The sequence below is a fragment of the Aquarana catesbeiana genome, linkage group LG06, assembly GCF_042186555.1.
Source record: "Aquarana catesbeiana isolate 2022-GZ linkage group LG06, ASM4218655v1, whole genome shotgun sequence".
In the NCBI taxonomy this organism is placed as follows: domain Eukaryota; kingdom Metazoa; phylum Chordata; class Amphibia; order Anura; family Ranidae; genus Aquarana; species Aquarana catesbeiana.
The window spans coordinates 385302254-385321069 of record NC_133329.1 but is presented as its reverse complement, the minus strand read 5'-3'; the positions used below and the strand labels follow the sequence as shown (position 1 = coordinate 385321069).

Below are 18816 nucleotides of genomic sequence, written 5' to 3'. Positions count from 1 at the left end.
AAGGAGATTGGGGGGGGGAGGGAATTTGTGTTGGGTGGGGGGGGAATTTGGGGGGGGCAACAGGGGGTAAGAATTGTTCTAGGAGGGGGAATTTGGGAGGGGTGCTAGGAAAGGTGATTTAGGTGGATTTATGTTGGGGGGGAGAGGATTTGTGCAAGAAGAGGTGATATGGTAAAAGGGGGTAGGGGATTTGTACTAGGAGGGGAGTTTTTTTTTGTGTGTGTGTGTGTGGGGGGGTCCAGTAGGGATGATTGGAGGGTATTTTTGCTAGGAGGTGACATGGGGGGGGGGATTTGTGCTGGAGGGATTTGGGGAAAGAGAGGATTTGAGCTGGGAGGGGGGATGGGGGGGGCAAAGATTAGTTGCTGGTAGGAGGGGGTAGCTTAGGGGGGTAAGCATGCAGATTAGTGCTCATTTTATTGGGGGGGGGGGGTTGGGCGTTTGCTAACACATAATGCTTAAACATCTTGGGTGGGGGGGAGGGGGTCGCAGTTTGGCATGTTCGCCCTGGACTCTAGATGACTTGTCTCGGTACTCTCTGACTTCATTAGTTTTTGCTAATAGAATGTACATAGATAGTCAGGTTTTTTTAAGGCCCATTCACACCTATGCAGGTGCGATGGTGTGTGCGCACATATTTCTACAGTTTAACAAAGTCATATTCAGGACAAACCATTGGTAAAAATTGCACTTTTTAAAAAAAAATCCCATTGCAACAAATCGCATGGTACTTTGTTACTATGTGTTTTGAGATATGTGAAAACACGTGCATTAGCAAGGTGCGTTGGGGAGCCAGTAGGAATGAATTGCACCACCTGCAAAAAGGGCAAGGCATTTAAAACTTTATAAGGTTGGTTACAAATCTACACCCATTGCTGTATCTATACCCCGTCTTCTGTCGGAGATGTGCATAGGTGCACCTGCCTGCTGTCGGCGGAGAGCTGTAGCTTCCTGGAAATGTGATCACTCAGCAGAGTTTTATTGACTCAGCAGAGAAAGTTGTCAGATAAGAGATGACAGAAGTGAAAGTCCCTTCTGTCATCCAGGTCAGGCGGGAGCTGTACGTGTGCATAGAACATGCATTTCAATCCTGTCCAGAAGGAGGCGCTAACACTTAGATCAGGCTCACAATAACTGAAACCATTCAATTATTATTATTATTATTATTATTATTATTATAAAGGATTTATACAGCACCAACAGTTTACGCAGCACTTTACAATATAAAAAGGAGACAATACAGTTATAATACAATAAAATACAAGAGGATTAAGAGGGCCCTGCTCAGAAGAGCTTACAATCTAATAATTCACTTCCATTTGCTCCAATGCATTGTCTGTAATAGCAGATGTACATATAGAGGCAGCCATGCACTTTGTCACAACACACATTACATGCAGTGCTGTTGTTTCATTCTGAATGGCACCCCATTGCACAATGGCAGGGCAGCTACTGGGTAGGGGGCGGAGACAAGGGGTGACTAGGTACGGGGGTAATACCTGCACCTATACTCTGGGAAAAATAGCCCTAATATGAACACATTTGGCTGCCTCCGTGTACATATGTTATTACAGAGAACGCACGCTGTAAAGCATGTGCCCTGCCATCGTGCAATGGGTGCCATTCAGAGCCTATGGCGTAGGCTCTTTACCATGTGATCAGCTGTGTCCAATCACAGCTGATCACGGCGTAAATAGGAAATACCAGCTATCGGCGTTCCTCTCCTCACGCTGACAGCACGTGAGGAGAGGAGAGCCGATAAGCGTCTTTTCTCAGTGGGGGACGTGCACAGATCATCAGTGTCCTGATTATCAGTGCAGCCTGGGGTTGCCACCTTTTCTTCAAGTCAAACCCGAAACAATTTAGTGGCACACAGCAGTTTTTTTTTTTTATTATAGTATAAACTATACATATATTTTACTATTAAATAACATTTCTAATCATATGAAGTTAATAACAAGTGTTCCCCTTTGCATCAGAGTCCGCAGAGTTCCCCTTTTACATCTGAACTCGCAGAGTTCCCTTTCACTGTAAGGGGAGACTCTGCAGACTCTGATGTAAGGGAGAACTCTGGGGACTCTAACATAAGGGATGCTCTGGGAACCCCGGATTTAAGGGGGAACACTGAGAACTCTGATGTACGGATAGGACTCTGATGTAAGGGGAATCACTGCGGCCTCTGGTGTAAAGGGGAATTCTGATGTAAGGGGTGCTGTGAGAACCCTGAATTACCTTAGTGTACTCACTCAGAGGCAGGAGAGAGAAGGAGGGAGACTTCAGTCACAGACAGGGATGGATGGTGAGCTCACTCACCCCTTGGCAGTCAGCACCTCTCATCCAGATGTATCTGGAAGCCATAGTCCGGTCTGAATATTGTGTCCGGGTTTCAGGCAGTCCAAAACCTGGACGCATGATTCCGAACCCAAACTGTCCTGGTGAATCCCAGACAGGTGGCAACCCTAGTGCAGCCCCATCAGTGCTGCCTTTCAGTGCCCATCAGTGATGCCTGTTAGTGCCCATCAGTGCCTCCTCATCAGTGCTGTCTATCAGTGGCCATCATTGCTGCCTATCAGTGCCCATCAGTGACCATCAGTGGCCAACAGTGCCCATCAGTACTGCATTTTAGTGCCTCCTCATCAGTGCCCATCAGTGAAGCCTCATCAGCGCACATCAGTGAAGGAGAAAAATTACTTAAATTTAGGGATTACCGGAGTATATACCCCAGAACCCTAGAATGACGGACTATAGTGGCCACAGAGAGGAGACATAATTGATAAAATACTTCAAATTTTTACTATCAAATTGGTTAAAAATATTGCAGGAAAAAGTTAAAGCACCCCAACAGGGGGAGAATAATTCACATACAAAGTGTGTACAATAAAATCTGTATAAACAAATGAAAACAGTTTTTTTTTTATTTGTTTAGCAACAAATAAAAAAAAAAAAACAGTGGTGATTAAATACCACCAAAAGAAAGCTCTATCTGTCTCAAAAAAATGATATAAACTTTGTTTGGGTACAGCGTTGCATGACCGCGCAAATATCATTGAAAGCGCGACAGCGCAGAAAGCTGAAAATTGGCCTGGGCAGGAAGGGAGTTAAAGTGCCTGGTATTGAAGTGGTTAAAAACATTATAATAAAAAAAAATAAATAAAATGTATTAAAAAACATTTTGATCAGTAAATAATGGGCCTGAAGGCCTAAAAATATTGCGCTTTTAGGTGTCCATGTGCAAGAGGCCTTAACGTAACTCAAGAATGTAATTGGGCCTTTAGTATTTCACCAGTCAACCAGTCTTTGAAAACCATGCACTCCCTGTGTGGCTGTAATTTTATCTTAGCAACTGTTGATCAGTAATTGCTTAACCGCTTCAGCCCCGGCACTGTTTGCGATTCGGCACTGCGTCGCTTTAACTGACAATTGCGCGGTCGTGCGACGTTGCACCCAAACAAAATTGACGTCCTTCTTTCCCACAAATAGAGCTTTCTTTTGGTGGTATTTGATCACCTCTGTGGTTTTTATTTTTTGCGCTATAAACAAGAAAGAGCAACAATTTTGAAAAAAAAAAAAGCAATATTTTTTTAAATTTTGCTCTAATAAATATCCCCCAAAAATATATAAAAAAACACATTTTTTCCTCAGTTTAGGCCGATGTGTATTCTTCTACATATTTTTGGTAAAAAAAAAGTCGCAATAAGTGTATATTGATTGGTTTGTGCAAAAGTTATAACATCTACAAAAAAGGGGATCGTTTTATGGCATCTTTATTATTATTTTTTTTTATTAGTAATGGCGGTGATCTGCGATTTTTATCATGACTGCGACATTATGGCGGACACATCGGACACTTTTGACACTATTTTGGGACCATTGTCATTTATACAGCGATCAGTGCTATAAAAATGCACTGATTACTGTGTAAATGACACTGGCAGGGAAAGGGTTAAACACTAGGGGGCGATGAAGGGGTTAAGTGTGTCCTAGGGAGTGATTCTAACTGTGGGGGGGATGGGCTTCCACTCACATGACAGCGATCACTGCTCCCGATGAGAGGGAGCAGTAGATCTCTGTCATGTCACAAGGCAGAACAGGGAAATGCCTTGTTTACTTAGGTACTTCCCCGTTCAGCGGCTCAATGAAACAATCGAGTTGTGCAGACATCGAGTTCAGTTGGTCTCACAGGCACGGTCACGCCGTACACGATGGGTGCATGCCAGCTAGCCCCGCCAATTAAAGGGGACGTACAGGTACGCCCATTTGCCCACCGCTGCCATTGTGCTGACGTATATCGGCGTGCGCAGGTCAGCAAGTGGTTAAAGAGATTCTTCAGTTCCCCCCCACCAAAAAAAAAAAATAAAAAAATTACAAATCAGCAGCCACAACTATCGTAGCTGCTGAGTTTTAATAAAAAGACACTTACCTGTCCAGGGATCCAGAGCTGTCCTGTTCTTCACCGGTCTTCGGGTCACCATGTTAACTGTGGGAAGCCAGTGGTGACTGCAGTCTTCTGGGACCTGTGACGTGTCCCAAGAAGCTGGGGGGGGGGGGGGTACTTTGCTCAGACTGCCAATCAGGGTGGAAGTGGGAGCAGATACCTGTCAAAACCAGGTACCCGCTCCCCCCCTAAAAAAGTGTCCAAAAGTTGAAGAGGGGGGGGGGGGGTGGTGACGAGGCAGAAAAGCAGAACTTCCCTTTAGGGGTGAAATTCTGCTTTAATATAAAAAACAATGCAATTATCTATAAGACAAGGTGATGGAAATATGGTACAGCAAGCATTTAAAAATATAAATGTCAATATCTAAAACTGTTTTGGGAAAACATTATAATAACTCAAAATATGTGCTTAGTGAAGATGCATTATATATCAGCCAGAAAAGTGGAAATGAATGTGACCTGTCTCAACCTAGAGCAACAACATCAGCATACCTCCATCCCCAAATGTTATACGAAGACAGAGAGATGTGGGGTTGGGACATGAGGCCTGTTGATGTTGTAATAATGTATAGCAGGGATATGCAATTAGCGGACCTCCAGCTGTTGCAAAACTACAAGTCCCATCATGCCTCTGCCTCTGGGTATCATGCTTGTGGCTGTCAGAGTCTTGCAATGCCTCATGGGACTTGTAGTTCTGCAACAGCTGGAGGTCCACTAATTGCGTATCCCTGATGTATAGAATGAACATTAATAAGTTTAATGTCACAATCCCCTAGGGGTAGCAACTTGGCATCACCACGGGGAATAGACCTTTTTGTGCCTTTTTTACACTTATTTTTTTAATTTTTTTTTATTCAGATTTGGGCAGATGTCCACTTTGCACACATTTCACCTTTATGGCACTGTGTGGTGACTCTCTGACCCACTCCCTGGCCACGTTCCCCATGGGCCCTATTTCGAGGATCTCCCGCCTCAACCCCGGTTGGGACCACCCACGCCAAGTCACCCCCTGGAGCTGGGCTTAATTTATGGGCTGCTTTCCCATTTATGCATCCAACTCCTGATGATTGGCAACAGGCCATGAAACGCGTCGAGTGTTGATCTATGGGTGCCAAGTGTAAGTTTGCCCTGATAACTGTATTATATTACAACTTTTATCAAATTCATATATCATGTAAATCATGTATCGATTACTTGTATGTATCTGAGTGTTTGCGGCAAATCTGATTGTTGTCTGTCACAAATCATGTTCATCAATTTATTATTCGCTATTAAATGCAATATTATTATTATTATTATATTAATTCTTTATGACTACGTCCTGTATCATAAATGCTTCGCCGCTATCGGTTTTATCGTGGTTATTATCATTAGTATTATGAATTACCCCTAGGGGATTGTGACATTCAACTTGTATTCATGTTCATTGTATACATTATTACACACAACAACGTGCCTCATGTAAAGTCCCAACCCCACTTCTCTTTGTCTTTATATATCAGCCAGTCCAGGTGCAGAATAAGGCGAATATCTATGTAACGTGGTATTGTTACCTGTTTGAGATCCGGCCATTCTTGGGGAAGTATATGGCTGTGAATATCAATTTTCATTATCTATGGAGCGTTGCCAGCTACTGGTATGACAAAACAGCGTCCCCCCGGGTCCAGCACAGTATGGATAGGATATGTTGTGTTACTTTGTAGCAAAGCAGTTACACACCCCTTGGCAGGAACCAATAGGAACACAGACCAGGTAGAGAATCGTAACTGTCCAGGACCAAGCTCAAAGGGCAAAATAATGCTGACTAACGTAGAAAGTATTTATTGATTTATTTATTTTAAACAACGAACTTCAGTTTAATTACAGTGAAGGATATAGCTTCTACACAGCTTGTGGAAATCATTATATATCAAAAGGTATAATCAGAAAAAGATCCGGGGGCACGGGGCCATTACTATCAATGGAATAAATGAAAGTGATATGACACCCTCAGTTTTTTAATCACTATCAGCAGCTGATTTAATCACGTAATAAGTAGACACCTTCTTTATTTTCTAATCCTTGCCTCTGTTCCAGTGTAAGCGGGTGCCATGACCGCTGCCCCATGTCTCCTGTTTCAGGGTGGTTCCTTCTTCTTGCAGCATTCTATGGAGCCACGCTTTGCATGCAGGGACTACGCAGTGGCGGTGCATTCATAAGGGCGCACGGGTGCCGCCCCCTCTCTCCAGCCACCCCCCCTATATGATGGGCACAGTTGGAGCATTTGATGGGCACAGTGGGAGCATTTGATGGGCACAGTGGGAGCATTTGATGGGCACAGTGGTGGCATTTGATGGGCACAGTGGCTGCGTTTGATGGGTACAGTGGCTGCATTTGATGGGCACAGTGGCTGCGTTTGATGCGCACAGTGGCGGCAATTGATGGGCACAGTGGCTGCGTTTGATGGCACCGTGGCTGTGTTTGATGGGCACAGTGGCTGTGTTTCATTCTCACAGTGGCGGCAATTGATGGGCACAGTGGCTGCATTTGATGGTACAGTGGCTGCGTTTGATGGTACAGTGGTTGTGTTTGATGGGCACAGTGAGGCTGCATTTGATAAGTTTTTGTTTTCAGAATTTTTCAGTTTGTTTGCGCCCCCCCCCCAAAATTTTGAGCACCAGCTGCCACTGGACTAGAGTTGTGTTTCTCTACACATTATACCTGTCTCATCCATGTCTTTATGGACCTTGCTTTGTGCACTGGTGTGCAGTCATGTTGGAACAGGAAGGGGCCATCCCCAAACTGTTCCTACAAACTTGGGAGCATGAAATTGTCCAAAATGTCTTGGTATGCTGACGCCTTAAGAGTTCCCCTCACTGGGACTAAGGGGCCAAGCCCAACCCCAAAAAAACAACCCCACACCATAACCCCCCCCCCTCCACCAAAAAGGTCCATAAAGACATGGATGAGCGAGTTTGGGGTGAAGAAACTTGACTGGCCTGCACAGAGTCCTGACTTCAACCCGATAGAACACCTTTGGGAAAGTGGCAGCTGGTGTTTTTTTTGAATGGGGGAGGGGGCGACCCCGGACGCGGTCGGTTGGGTCACCTACGAGTTACCCCCCCACACTCGGTCATCTGGCCCCGCACTTACCTCATCTAGGTCGCGGATGGGCAGCGCTCCTACGGGTGGTGGGCGGCGGCTTCCATCGCGTCACCTCTGCATTACAGTGGCTTCCGCCGTGCGTCTCCTCCCTTATCCTCCTAGGTGTTCAATAGGATCATCTGTCCCTTCAGCCAATCGGGTGATAGGTCTCAGGACCCGCTTCCTGATTGGCCAGGAGGAGGATGGGATTTGGGCACATGCATATCTTATTTTTATTGACAATGCAGACAATTTTGATTGAGTGTCACCTAATACTTTATTTTAACTGTAGCTGCTGCTGTGATACAGAGTTCTGGCTGTCAAAAGGAAACCCTTTATTGGCCAATAATTACAGCAGGGAAAGAAAAGGAACAATATTAAAATTACAAAAGTCAAAGAGAGCATATAAACACCATTGTTTATGTAGCAGGTACCTCTCCAGGCGGATTGCATCTATGAGGGAGAGAGAGCTGCCTGCTAGCAGCTGCGTGGGCTTTTCACCCCCTGCTTGCTCTGTAGCATTGGAAGAGACTGACAGCCAATCACAAGGAAAATGCAGCAAAGGGAAATGCAGGAAAGCATTGTGGGCGATGTAGTCTGGAGGAGGAAGTGACTCTGTTAGCTGGATCAGCCCTGAACTACAATACAGACAATGCAAAGTGCGCAGCACTGCATGCTGGGAGCAGTGATAAAAGGACCAACACGGCCATCTTTCAGCCTCTCTGAACGCCATTCAATACCTGCCAGCAGGAGGTCTGTGTGTCACCAGGAGTGAAGGACTGCGGCCTGTACAGCGGAGGGCCAGATCGCCTGCCTCTGAGGTACTTCAGAGTAAAGTTCTGCCAGCTCAGCAAGCGGATCGGTTTGCAGCATCAGGACATCTGGAAGTTTCCTGCACTTCAGTTATCTGAGGTAACGGTGGCACCATCTTCTCATCTGACTGAGACATCAGGAGGGGAGTCCGGACAGAGCCTCACAGCCTCTGGGTCTATTGCGGTGAGAGGGCACCTGCCCATTTCAGTAACGTGCACTGTTTGCTGAGTGAGTTATTTTACAGACTGCTGGTGAGACTTGTAGTTCCACGGATGTGAATCTACTCTTTCACAGGCAACATACAGCTGAACTCTGTGGTTTGATGTTCCCTGCGCTGTAAGGTCAGTACTGTATTATACTCACACATAAGGAGGAAGTTACAAGTGCCATATTTCTGCAGTTAAGCAGTCTACAGTTTGCCTTTTTCTCTCTTTTGCCTTGTGGATTACAAATACTGCAGTTTAAACTACATGCTAGCTGAAGATATCTGGAGTCAAAGAACTTTTACTATCTTCCTTTTCTGCCATTCTCTGCTGCTCTATATGCAGGGTTGAATACGGTATTACAACCTAGGTGGAGCTATTTTATTGGGACATTCTGAAAACGTTGCACTGTGTTAGAGTCCATTCACATAGGGGCAACACGACTTCCAGCGCGACTTGGGGAGGCAACTTGGACACGACTTGAGTATGAATCACAGCGCGACTTGGGGTGATTTCAGTGCGACTTACAACATGACTTGAGGTCGCCTCCAGGACAGGGAGCTGAACATACCAGGCTCTTAGGTCTGGTATGGATGTTAAGGGGAACCCCCTACGCCGAAAAAACTGCCTGGGGGTCCCCCCAAAATCCATACCAGACCCTTATCCGAGCATGCAGCCCGGCAGGTCAGAAATGGGGGTGGGGACAAGCGAGCGCCCCCCCCTCCTGAACCGTATCAGGCCACATGCCCCCAACATGGGGGTGGGTGCTTTTGGGAAGGGGGGCGCCCTGCGACCCCCCACCCCAAAGCACCTTGTCCCCATGTTGATGAGGACAAGGGCCTCTTCCCGACAACCCTGGCCGTTGGTTGTCGGGGTCTGCGGGCGGGGGGCTTATCGGAATCTGGGAGCCCCCTTTAATGAGTATGGGGTACATCGTACCCCTACCCATTCACCTGGGGGGAAAAAAGTGTCAATAAAAAAACACATTACACAGGTTTTTAAAGTAATTTATTAGGCAGCTCTGGGGGTCTTCTTCCGACTTCGGGGGTCTCTTCCGACTTCTCCGCTCTCTCCGGCCTCTTCTCCCGCTCACCGGTTCTTCTCCTATCTTCTGCTCTTTTTCCACTCTTTTGTTAGCGGTGGCCCAGTCTTCTCCATCGTCTTCTTCCCTCTTCTCTTCTTCCGATGTTGACACGACACTCTCTCCCGCTGTAATGCCGTGTACGCGGTGTGCAATGACTTATATAGGCATGGGGCGCGGTCACCAGGTGATGTCACCTGGTGACCCCGCCTATTATGACGTCACAGTCCCGGGGCATGATGGGACTGTGATGTCATAAGGGGCGGGGTCACGGATGACATCACCCGGTGACCACGCCCCATGCCTATATAAGTTGTTGCGCAACATGCACACGGCATTACAGTGGGAGAGAGCATCGTGTCAACATCGGAAGAAGAAAAGAAGGGAAGAAGACGACGAAGAAGACCGGGCCACCGCTAGCAAAAGAGTGGCAAAAGAGCAGAAGATAGCGGAGGAGCCCGGCAAAAGAACCGGAGAGCGGGAGAAGAACTGGAGACGGGGAGAAGAGGCCGGAGAGAGCGGAGAAGTCGGAAAAGACCCCCGAAGTCGGAAGAAGACCCCCGGAGCTGCCTAATAAATTACTTTAAAAACCTGTGTAGTGTGGTTTTTTTATTGACACTTTTTTTTAACCCAGGTGAATGGGTAGGGGTACAATGTACCCCATACTCATTCATATAGGGTGGGGGGCTGGGATCTGGGGGCCCCCTTATTAAAGGGGGCTCCCAGATTCCGATAAGCCCCCCGCTGCAGACCCCGACAACCAACGGCCAGGGTTGTCAGGAAGAGGCCCTTCTCCTCATCAACATGGGGACAAGCTGCTTTGGGGTGGGGGTGCCGCAGGGCGTCCCCCTTCCCCAAAGCACCCACCCCATGTTAAGGGCATGCGGCCTGGTACGGTTCAGGAGGGGGGGTGCTCGCTCGTCCCCACCCCCTTTCCTGACCGGCCGGGCGGCGTGCTCAGATAAGGGTCTGGTATGGATTTTGGGGGGACCCCCACGCCGTTTTTTCGGCATGGGGGTTCCCCTTAAAATCCATACCAGACCTAAGGGCCGGATATGCTCTTGGAGGGGAACCAATGCCGGTTTTTTATTTAAAGTTTGGCGTGGAGTTCCCCTTCATGATTCATACCAAACACATGTCAGTATTGCTTGTCGCTCATTGGGAAAGGAAAAAACACATTTTTCCTTTCCCGATGAGCGAGCCAGCTGGCATATCGCAGTCGCTCTTCCTGAGTAAATTCTTTTCTTTTTCCTGTAAATTTACCTCACTATGAACGGGCATCCGACTTGGAGGCGACTTCCATTGAAATCAATGGGTACAAGTCACCTAGAAATCGGATTGAAGTAGTACAGGAACCTTTTCTGAAGTCGGAGCGACTGCAGTAGTGTACATTAAGACGGATCCATTCACTTACATTGATTTTTTCCATGTAGCGCGACTTGAGGTGACTAGGGGCGACTTGAAGTCGGATCCAAAGTTGCCCCTGTGTGAATGGGCTCTTACTGTGTGCATATGTTGTGTTAGTTTATGCTGGTCTGTGTGTTCAGGCCTCAGGGGACAGATATCCAATACATGTGTTGAGGGTGTTAGATGTTCACCTCCCTGTGTACCTGTTCACATATACCTTCTCAGGTAACGAAGGTACACATTCTGTATATTGGAATTAAGTGATATTTTCCTGTCAGTTATAACTTGTGTGTTCATGCCATTTTATTATGTCTATTTTATTATGTCTATTCTTTATCTCAAGTAAACATTTCTGAGTGGTTCATAGTGTGAGTCTCTATTTACTACCACAGCTGGTGATGTGACGGAACCCGGGGCCTCGGTAAATATACTTCATGGTTTATCATTACTGTGTTTCCTCTCTATTGCTGGGTTCTGCACTAACATTATCAAGAAGGTGTGCCAGAGGGGTTGGGCCCGTTCTTGGGGTAGAGAGGCAGAGTACAGAACCAAACATACATTAAACGGCTCCTTTGGGGGTAGCGCTACATTTAAATATTTTAAATAGCTTATACAGTATAGAATATACAAACATTACATTATGTTTTATGTCATCCTTTATTGCGGAAGCCTTGGAAATCCTCGTCATGTCCTGGTTTCTCTGGTAGCGGGCCCAAAAGAAGGGGAGGCAAATTCAACTATACAGGAAACGAAAGGAACGTCACACCAAAGGTCAGTGAGTTCAAAGTGATGTTTTATTAACCACTTAAAGCAGAACTTAAGTCATTTTCTCATCTTTCCATCTATTAAATCTTCTGCCCTTATTGTTTTAACTTTGGATAGTAACATTTTTTTTTTTCTGCCAGTAAATACCTTATACAGCCCACTTCCTGTTTCCTGTCTAGTCATTAGCCTAGGTTTATGACATCATGCACAGCTCTCACTCTAGTGAGAGTTTGCCAGGAAGGGAGGGGGAATTACTCATAAGAGGGCCAATGAGAGCTGCAGAGCTGGAGGTGAACAGGCAGCAGCTTCAGCTGCCCACAGTTAAAATGGCTGCAGCCAGACTCAGTGGAGGGAGATTTCTGCAGCATATTTGGCAAGTCCAGAATCACAGTATATGTAAAATATTATGCAAAGGGAAGCTTAAGAATGGCAAAAAATGTTTTATTACAAATTATGTGAGCAGAATGCAGTTCTTCTTTAAGGATCACCCCACGCAGATATACTGCGGCAGGGCGGCCCTCCTGCGTGAAATCATGTACCTGTATATGATATCGTGCACAGGGTCTAGGGCACGCATGAAAGCGATGTCTGCCGGGACCCGCTGATCGTTGACAGGAGAGGCTGTAAACAAGGCAGGCTGCTGTTCTGTCAGAGAGGAAGATGGAGATCTTGTGTTTCTGCTAAGCAGAAACACAGATCTCTGTCTTCTTCCAGTTTAAGCCATCCCCCACACAGTTAGAAAGTACTCCCTAGGCCAGTGGTTCTCAACTCCTGTCCTCAGGGTCCACTAACAGGCCAGATTTTAAGTATTACCTTCGGGGAGATGCAGACTAGAATACTGCAATCACTGAGCAGCAAATGATATCACCTGTGATGTATTTCAGTTATCTTGCAAACCTGGCCTGTTGGTGGGTCCTAAAGATAGGGGTTGAGAACCACTGCCCTAGGCGCACATATAACCCTTTGATTGACCCTGATGTTAACCCCTTCCCTGCCAGTGTCATTTGTACAGTGACAGTGCATTTTTGTCTGTATTAGTGTCACTGGTCCCCAAAAAGTGTCATTTAGGGGTTGCTTTACTAAAGACAACTAGACTATGCACTTTGAAAAGTGCAATTGCCCTATGCAAGTGCAGTTGCTCCAGAGGAGCTCAGTAAATGAGGTAAAGTTTCACTTTGCAAAGAATACCCAATCACATGCAAGGAAAAAAAAAAAAAAAACTGCATTTTTGCTTACACATGATTAGATAATGGAAGTCAGCAGAGCTTCTACTCATTTACTAAACTCTGGAGCAACTGCTCTTGCAGAGGGCAACTACACTTTGTACACAGCCTATTTTGCCTTCAGTAAATGAACCCCATAGAGGTGCTTTTACAGGCTGAAAAAAGACAAAAAAAAAAAAAAACACCAAACACCCGTAAAAGCAGCATTTTTGTCATATCAGTGGCCCAGTGTGCATGAGTTGTTGGAAAGTTAGTTGTTGCCAGTTGAGATTGGATTTTTGATTTTGCTTGATGTGTTTTCCATTGAAGGCAAACGTATTTGGGGGAAGAAAATAATGCATAGATGTGAATCCGGCCTGAATGATTTTGAAGCATACAGGTTCTTACATTTTAGTATACTTCCTAAAGCAGACGGAATAAAAACAGACGCGCCTGCCCCATAATTCACATAGGTGACAGCTCTTAGTGTAGAACTTCAAAGAATGACATTGGGAAATGTAGTCTCCATAGGGCCATCCACATAATCTGGAGATTTCCAATTATCGCAGGAAATAGAATCCCTCCAATCCCCGGGGTGCCGCTCCTGAGCTGACATTCTGATGATAATTAGAGAAAGGCGATTGATGGCGAGTGGTTATTGATCGTTACACCTGCGCCTGAAGTGGGTTTGTGGAGAAATCTGACATGATCTCTATATTAACTGGACTGTACAGTCTCTATCACTGACAAGAATAAGTCTGTCTTCTGTATCGGGACCCAGAACCAGATTTTAATCTGCTGTTTACACTGTGTGTAGGAAAAGGCCTCCTATGACATATTCATTTTTTTTTAAATATTCCACTTTCAAGGAAGTGGAAGAAAGTCTTTTCTAAAATTGCACCAAATACCATTATTTGTTGGACATAAGTTGCAGTATTTTGAGACATTTAAGAGGTCCTAGAAAATAGAGAACTTTCACTTTTGAAAAAAAAAAAAAATACAATACACATGACTGATGGATGTGCAGATTGGTGAGGCTCCGGCTACCTATAACAGTAACAATTGACCACTTCCTTCCCCTCCCAAATTAACCAGACGACACAGGAAATTTTGGGGTCGAAATGGCCATAGCAGCCTTTGTTTTATTATTTCAAACAATTGAAATACAAAAATTCCATAAACAGGGAATGCATAACTACATACAATACATAACCCATTAACAAAAAACCCTCAGTCTAATCTTACCCGGTCTAAAGATCTTTGAAGGCCTATTTTCTTTTTACCAACCGGTTGTATCTGTCACCCATGAAAGGCCCTCAGCTGCAACTTACACCGAGTTGGGGACATGTACCACTTACTTACTACCAGATACAACACACTTAAAAAACCCAGATGTTACCATTGTATTATGATGAGGGGAAGGGACACCCATACCTCCAGATGGGCCCAACCCCCCTAATTCTCCAGTATTTTTTCCAGCACCGCCTTCAAAGACCCAATAGACCATCCGCTGCTGCAATGACAAGTAACAAAAGAACCCACAAATTGAACAGTAAGGCAAAATCTAAACCTCCTACAGATCCTACCATAGAATCAACCACACCCTTATTTATTTATATAACAAATTATTATTATTATATAACTTATTATTATCATTGACACATAACCCCAAACCCATCACCCCTGATGACGTCATGTATGACAAAACTAGTAGGGTGGGGTTTATGCTCAATCACACCACGCTCGTTTGATTGTGATCTGCAGATCGTTTTAACCCAGGATTAATTCATTCATGTCTTGCTGGACTTGTGGAATTTTATATCAACTTTTCAATTAACCATCACGGTTTTACACTATGTGGCTATTTCCCCCCCTTTTTTACACCGTATCCATGAGAGAGAGAGGGAATGACCAGTGCGGTTGGTATCAACATCACCCTGCTTACATCCAGTGGATGGATCCCTTGTGACGTATGAATCCATTTCTTATTAGACTCCTTTAACCTTCCTGACGCTATTCCCAAGTGTGGCTCGGGGTTAAATTTCAGCACCATTAGCGGTAACCCCGAGCCACACTCGGGATTACATCTCAGGATCCTGGTGCAGGTTACTTACCTTGTCCCCAGGATCCTGCGATGTCCCCTTGCGCTGTCTGCGGGCTCCGTCCTCTGCCCGAAGCCTCTCTGTGCCAGGCTCCGTTCCCTGCGAGCATCGCGACGCATGGGGGCGGAGCCTGGCGGCAAATTAAAAAAAATTGTAAAAATCATAGCACATACAGTACTGTAATCTTACAGATTACAGTACTGTATGAAATCATTTCACTTTCCTTTTGTCCCCAATGCTTAGTCCAGTGCCCTGCATGTAGTTTTATATTATACATACTGTTCTTTCTGCCTGGAAACTTGAGATTGTCCATAGCAACCAAAAAGTGTCCCTTTACGTCAAAAGTGGCTTTAGACCAGTTAGAAAACAGCGATAGTAAATTAGAACAATTGCAGAATTGAGCGATAGTGAATCGTGGGGAAATGCATTTTATTATTATTATATTATTTTTTTTTTTAAATTATTTATATTTATTTATTATATTATAATTTATGATTTTGTGTTTCAAACTTCATCATACCCGGGATATCTACTAGACCCCCAGAACTATGCATTACCTACTACTGAACTCTGCACTTAAAGCCCCTCCTCATACCTGACCAGCCCATGGTGAGCCCCCAGGGCCCACAGTGTGTCATTATGACCCCCAGGCTTTCCTGTATTGTCATGATAACCCATTTGTTGGGCATATATCCTAACAACTGCATCATAAGTGACATATGGAAGAAAACAATGTACTGGCATTAGGGCCTGGATTATTGGGTTATTAACCAGTAAATGCAAGGCAATGCTAAGATTGGTGAGCACAATTCAGGAGGCAATTTTTGCTGGAGGTATTTTTGTCATGGGGGGGGGGGGGGGCGATAATGTCAGGAGGGGGTAGTTTTTACTTTGAATGAACTTTGTGCTTTACTTACTACTGACCCCTGCACTCTGTGCATTGTGCACTCTTGACCCAGAGCAGAGTAGGCTCAGGTTTTATTTTAAAAAAGCATAATCAATAAGGGAGCCCAACAAACAGCGTTTGAAGTTTAACAACCTAATGGATCAGATTTTTCCTGTACACAGATGAGGAAAAATGAACTCAAATTGCTGGCCAGGAACATCATTCTCTAATATATATTATATTATATTATCTCCCAGCATCCTCTAGGGGGAGACATATAGCAACTTTTTAGAATGGCGGAGAATCTGTAAGTCGTGACTTAAAATGTGAAGCATTATTTTTTTAATACAAAAGCAATGTGTTCAGAAAAGGCTTCGTAAATATTCTATACAATAGGGAATGGCATTTGGATGTCATTAAATCAGTGCGCCAAAAGTTCCCTAAAGCTCTTGGACTTATTTCCTGCAGCTGAGCTGAACCGTGGAAATGTCTAAGCTTTGGTTTTGCTCCATCGTTGGGTTGGTTTTGTGTTTATATTGATCCAGATAAATTGACGGGTCTAAATGTACAGTTGTCACACTGCTTTGCACACCGATGTGCAACTTTACATGTTTCTAGTATATCTGTATAAAGCCAGGCACTCTTGGTTCACATAGATTGTGATTGGGCGGCACAGTGGTGTAGTGGGTAGCACTCTCGCCTAGCAGTAAGAAGGATCACTGGTTTGAATCCCAACCAGGACACTACATGCCTGGAGTTTGCATGTTCTCCCTGTGCCTGCGTGGGTTTCCTCCAGGTACTCTGGTTTCCTCCCACACTCCAAAGACATGCTGGTAGGTTAATTGGATCCTGTCTAAATTGTCCCTAGTATGTATGAATGTGAGTTAGGGACCTTAGATTGTAAGCTCCTTGAGGGTAGGGACTGATGTGAATGTACAATGTATATGTAAAGCGCTGCGTAAATTGACGGCGCTATATAAGTACCTGAAATAAAATAAAATTAGGGATGAGTTGGGTTCAGTCCGAACCCGTCACATAATTGCATTCCCAACAGTTCAATCCGCTGCAGACCTGACATGTATTGCCTATATTGCTATACATGTTTGTTTATGGATTACAGGTACTTATATGGTGCTAACAATTTACACAGCGCTTTACATATACACACTATATTGTCAAAAGTATTGGGACGCCTGCCTTTACACACACATGAACTTTAATGGCATCCCAGTCTTAGTCCGTAAGGTTCAATATTGAGTTGGCCCACCCTTTGCAGCTATAACAGCTTCAACTCTTCTGGGAAGGCCGTCCACAAGGTTTAGGAGTGTGTCTATGGGAATGTTTGTGTCCCATCATTGGTATTACTGGGAGGAATAGTGCCCCATCATTGGTATTACTGGGAGGAATAGTGCCCCATCATTGGTATTGGTGGGAGGAATAGTGCCCCATCATTTGAATCAGTGGGAGGAATAGTGCCCCATCATTGGTATCAGTGGGATGTAACGTGCTCCATCATTGGTATCAGTGAGAGGAATAGTGCCCCATCGTTGCCAGTTGGAGGAATAGTGCCCCATCATTGGTGCCAGTTGGAGGCTAAGTGCCCCATCATTGGTATTACTGGGAGGAATAGTGCCCCATCATTGGTATTACTGGGAGGAATAGTGCCCCATCATTGGTATCACTGGGAGGAATAGTGCCCCATCATTGTTTTTGTTGGGAGGAATAGTGCCCCATCATTTGAATCAGTGGGAGGAATAGTGCCCCATCATTGGTATCAGTGGGAGGAATAGTGCTCTATCATTGGTATTACTGGGACGAATAGTGCCCCATCATTTGAATCAGTGGGAGGAATAGTGCCCCATCATTGTTGCCAGTTGGAGGAATAGTGCCCCATCATTGGTGCCAGTTGGAGGCTAAGTGCCCCATCATTGGTATTACTGGGAGGAATAGTGCCCCATCATTGGTATTACTGGGAGGAATAGTGCCCCATCATTGGTATTACTGGGAGGAATAGTGCCCCATCATTGGTATTACTGGGAGGAATAGTGCCCCATCATTGGTATCACTGGGAGGAATAGTGTCCCATCATTGTTTTTGTTGGGAGGAATAGTGCCCCATCATTTGAATCAGTGGGAGGAATAGTGCCCCATCATTGGTATCAGTGGGAGGAATAGTGCTCAATCATTGGTATTACTGGGACGAATAGTGCCCCATCATTTGAATCAGTGGGAGGAATAGTGCCCCATCATTGGTGTCAGTGGGAGGAATAGTGCCCCATCATTGGTATCAGTGGGATGTAAAGTGCTCTATCATTGGTATCAGTGGGAGGAATAGTGCCTGATCATTGTTGCCAGTTGGAGGAATAGTGCCCCATCATTGGTGCCAGTTGGAGGCTAAGTGCCCCATCATTGGTATTACTGGGAGGAATAGTGCCCCATCATTGGTATTACTGGGAGGAATAGTGCCCCATCATTGGTATCAGTGGGAGGAATAGTGTCCCATCATTGGTGTCAGTGGGAAGAATGGTGCTCTGTTGTTTATCAGAGAGGAATTGTGCCTCATTATTGCTGTCAGTAGGTGAAATTACGCTCCACTGTTGGTGTCAGTGAAAGTTATGGTGCCCCAAGGGCCAGATAAAGGCAAGCAAAGGGCCACAGTCTGAAAAGCACTTCTCTATAATCTTTTCACGTCAGATATATCAGGCTATACCCCTCGTATCATAAGATTATTTTAGTAAAATAAATACTAAAATGTGCTACTGTTAGAAGCATGTTGTCTGCTTTATATTCAGAACTATTAG

At 45.1% G+C, this 18816-nt stretch overlaps 1 protein-coding gene across 1 annotated transcript in view; it reads right to left on the bottom strand.

Annotated features, from left to right (window-relative positions):
• The window catches only part of ACMSD (aminocarboxymuconate semialdehyde decarboxylase), a 78217-nt gene extending 72073 nt beyond the window's left edge, over positions 1-6144 (bottom strand). Inside the window, exon 1 of the mRNA XM_073634281.1 lies at positions 5988-6144. Coding sequence (XP_073490382.1) covers positions 5988-6044 — 57 coding nt within the window. The 5' untranslated portion in view covers positions 6045-6144. The remainder of the gene's footprint in view (positions 1-5987) is intronic.
• Between the last annotated feature and the right edge of the window lie 12672 nt (positions 6145-18816).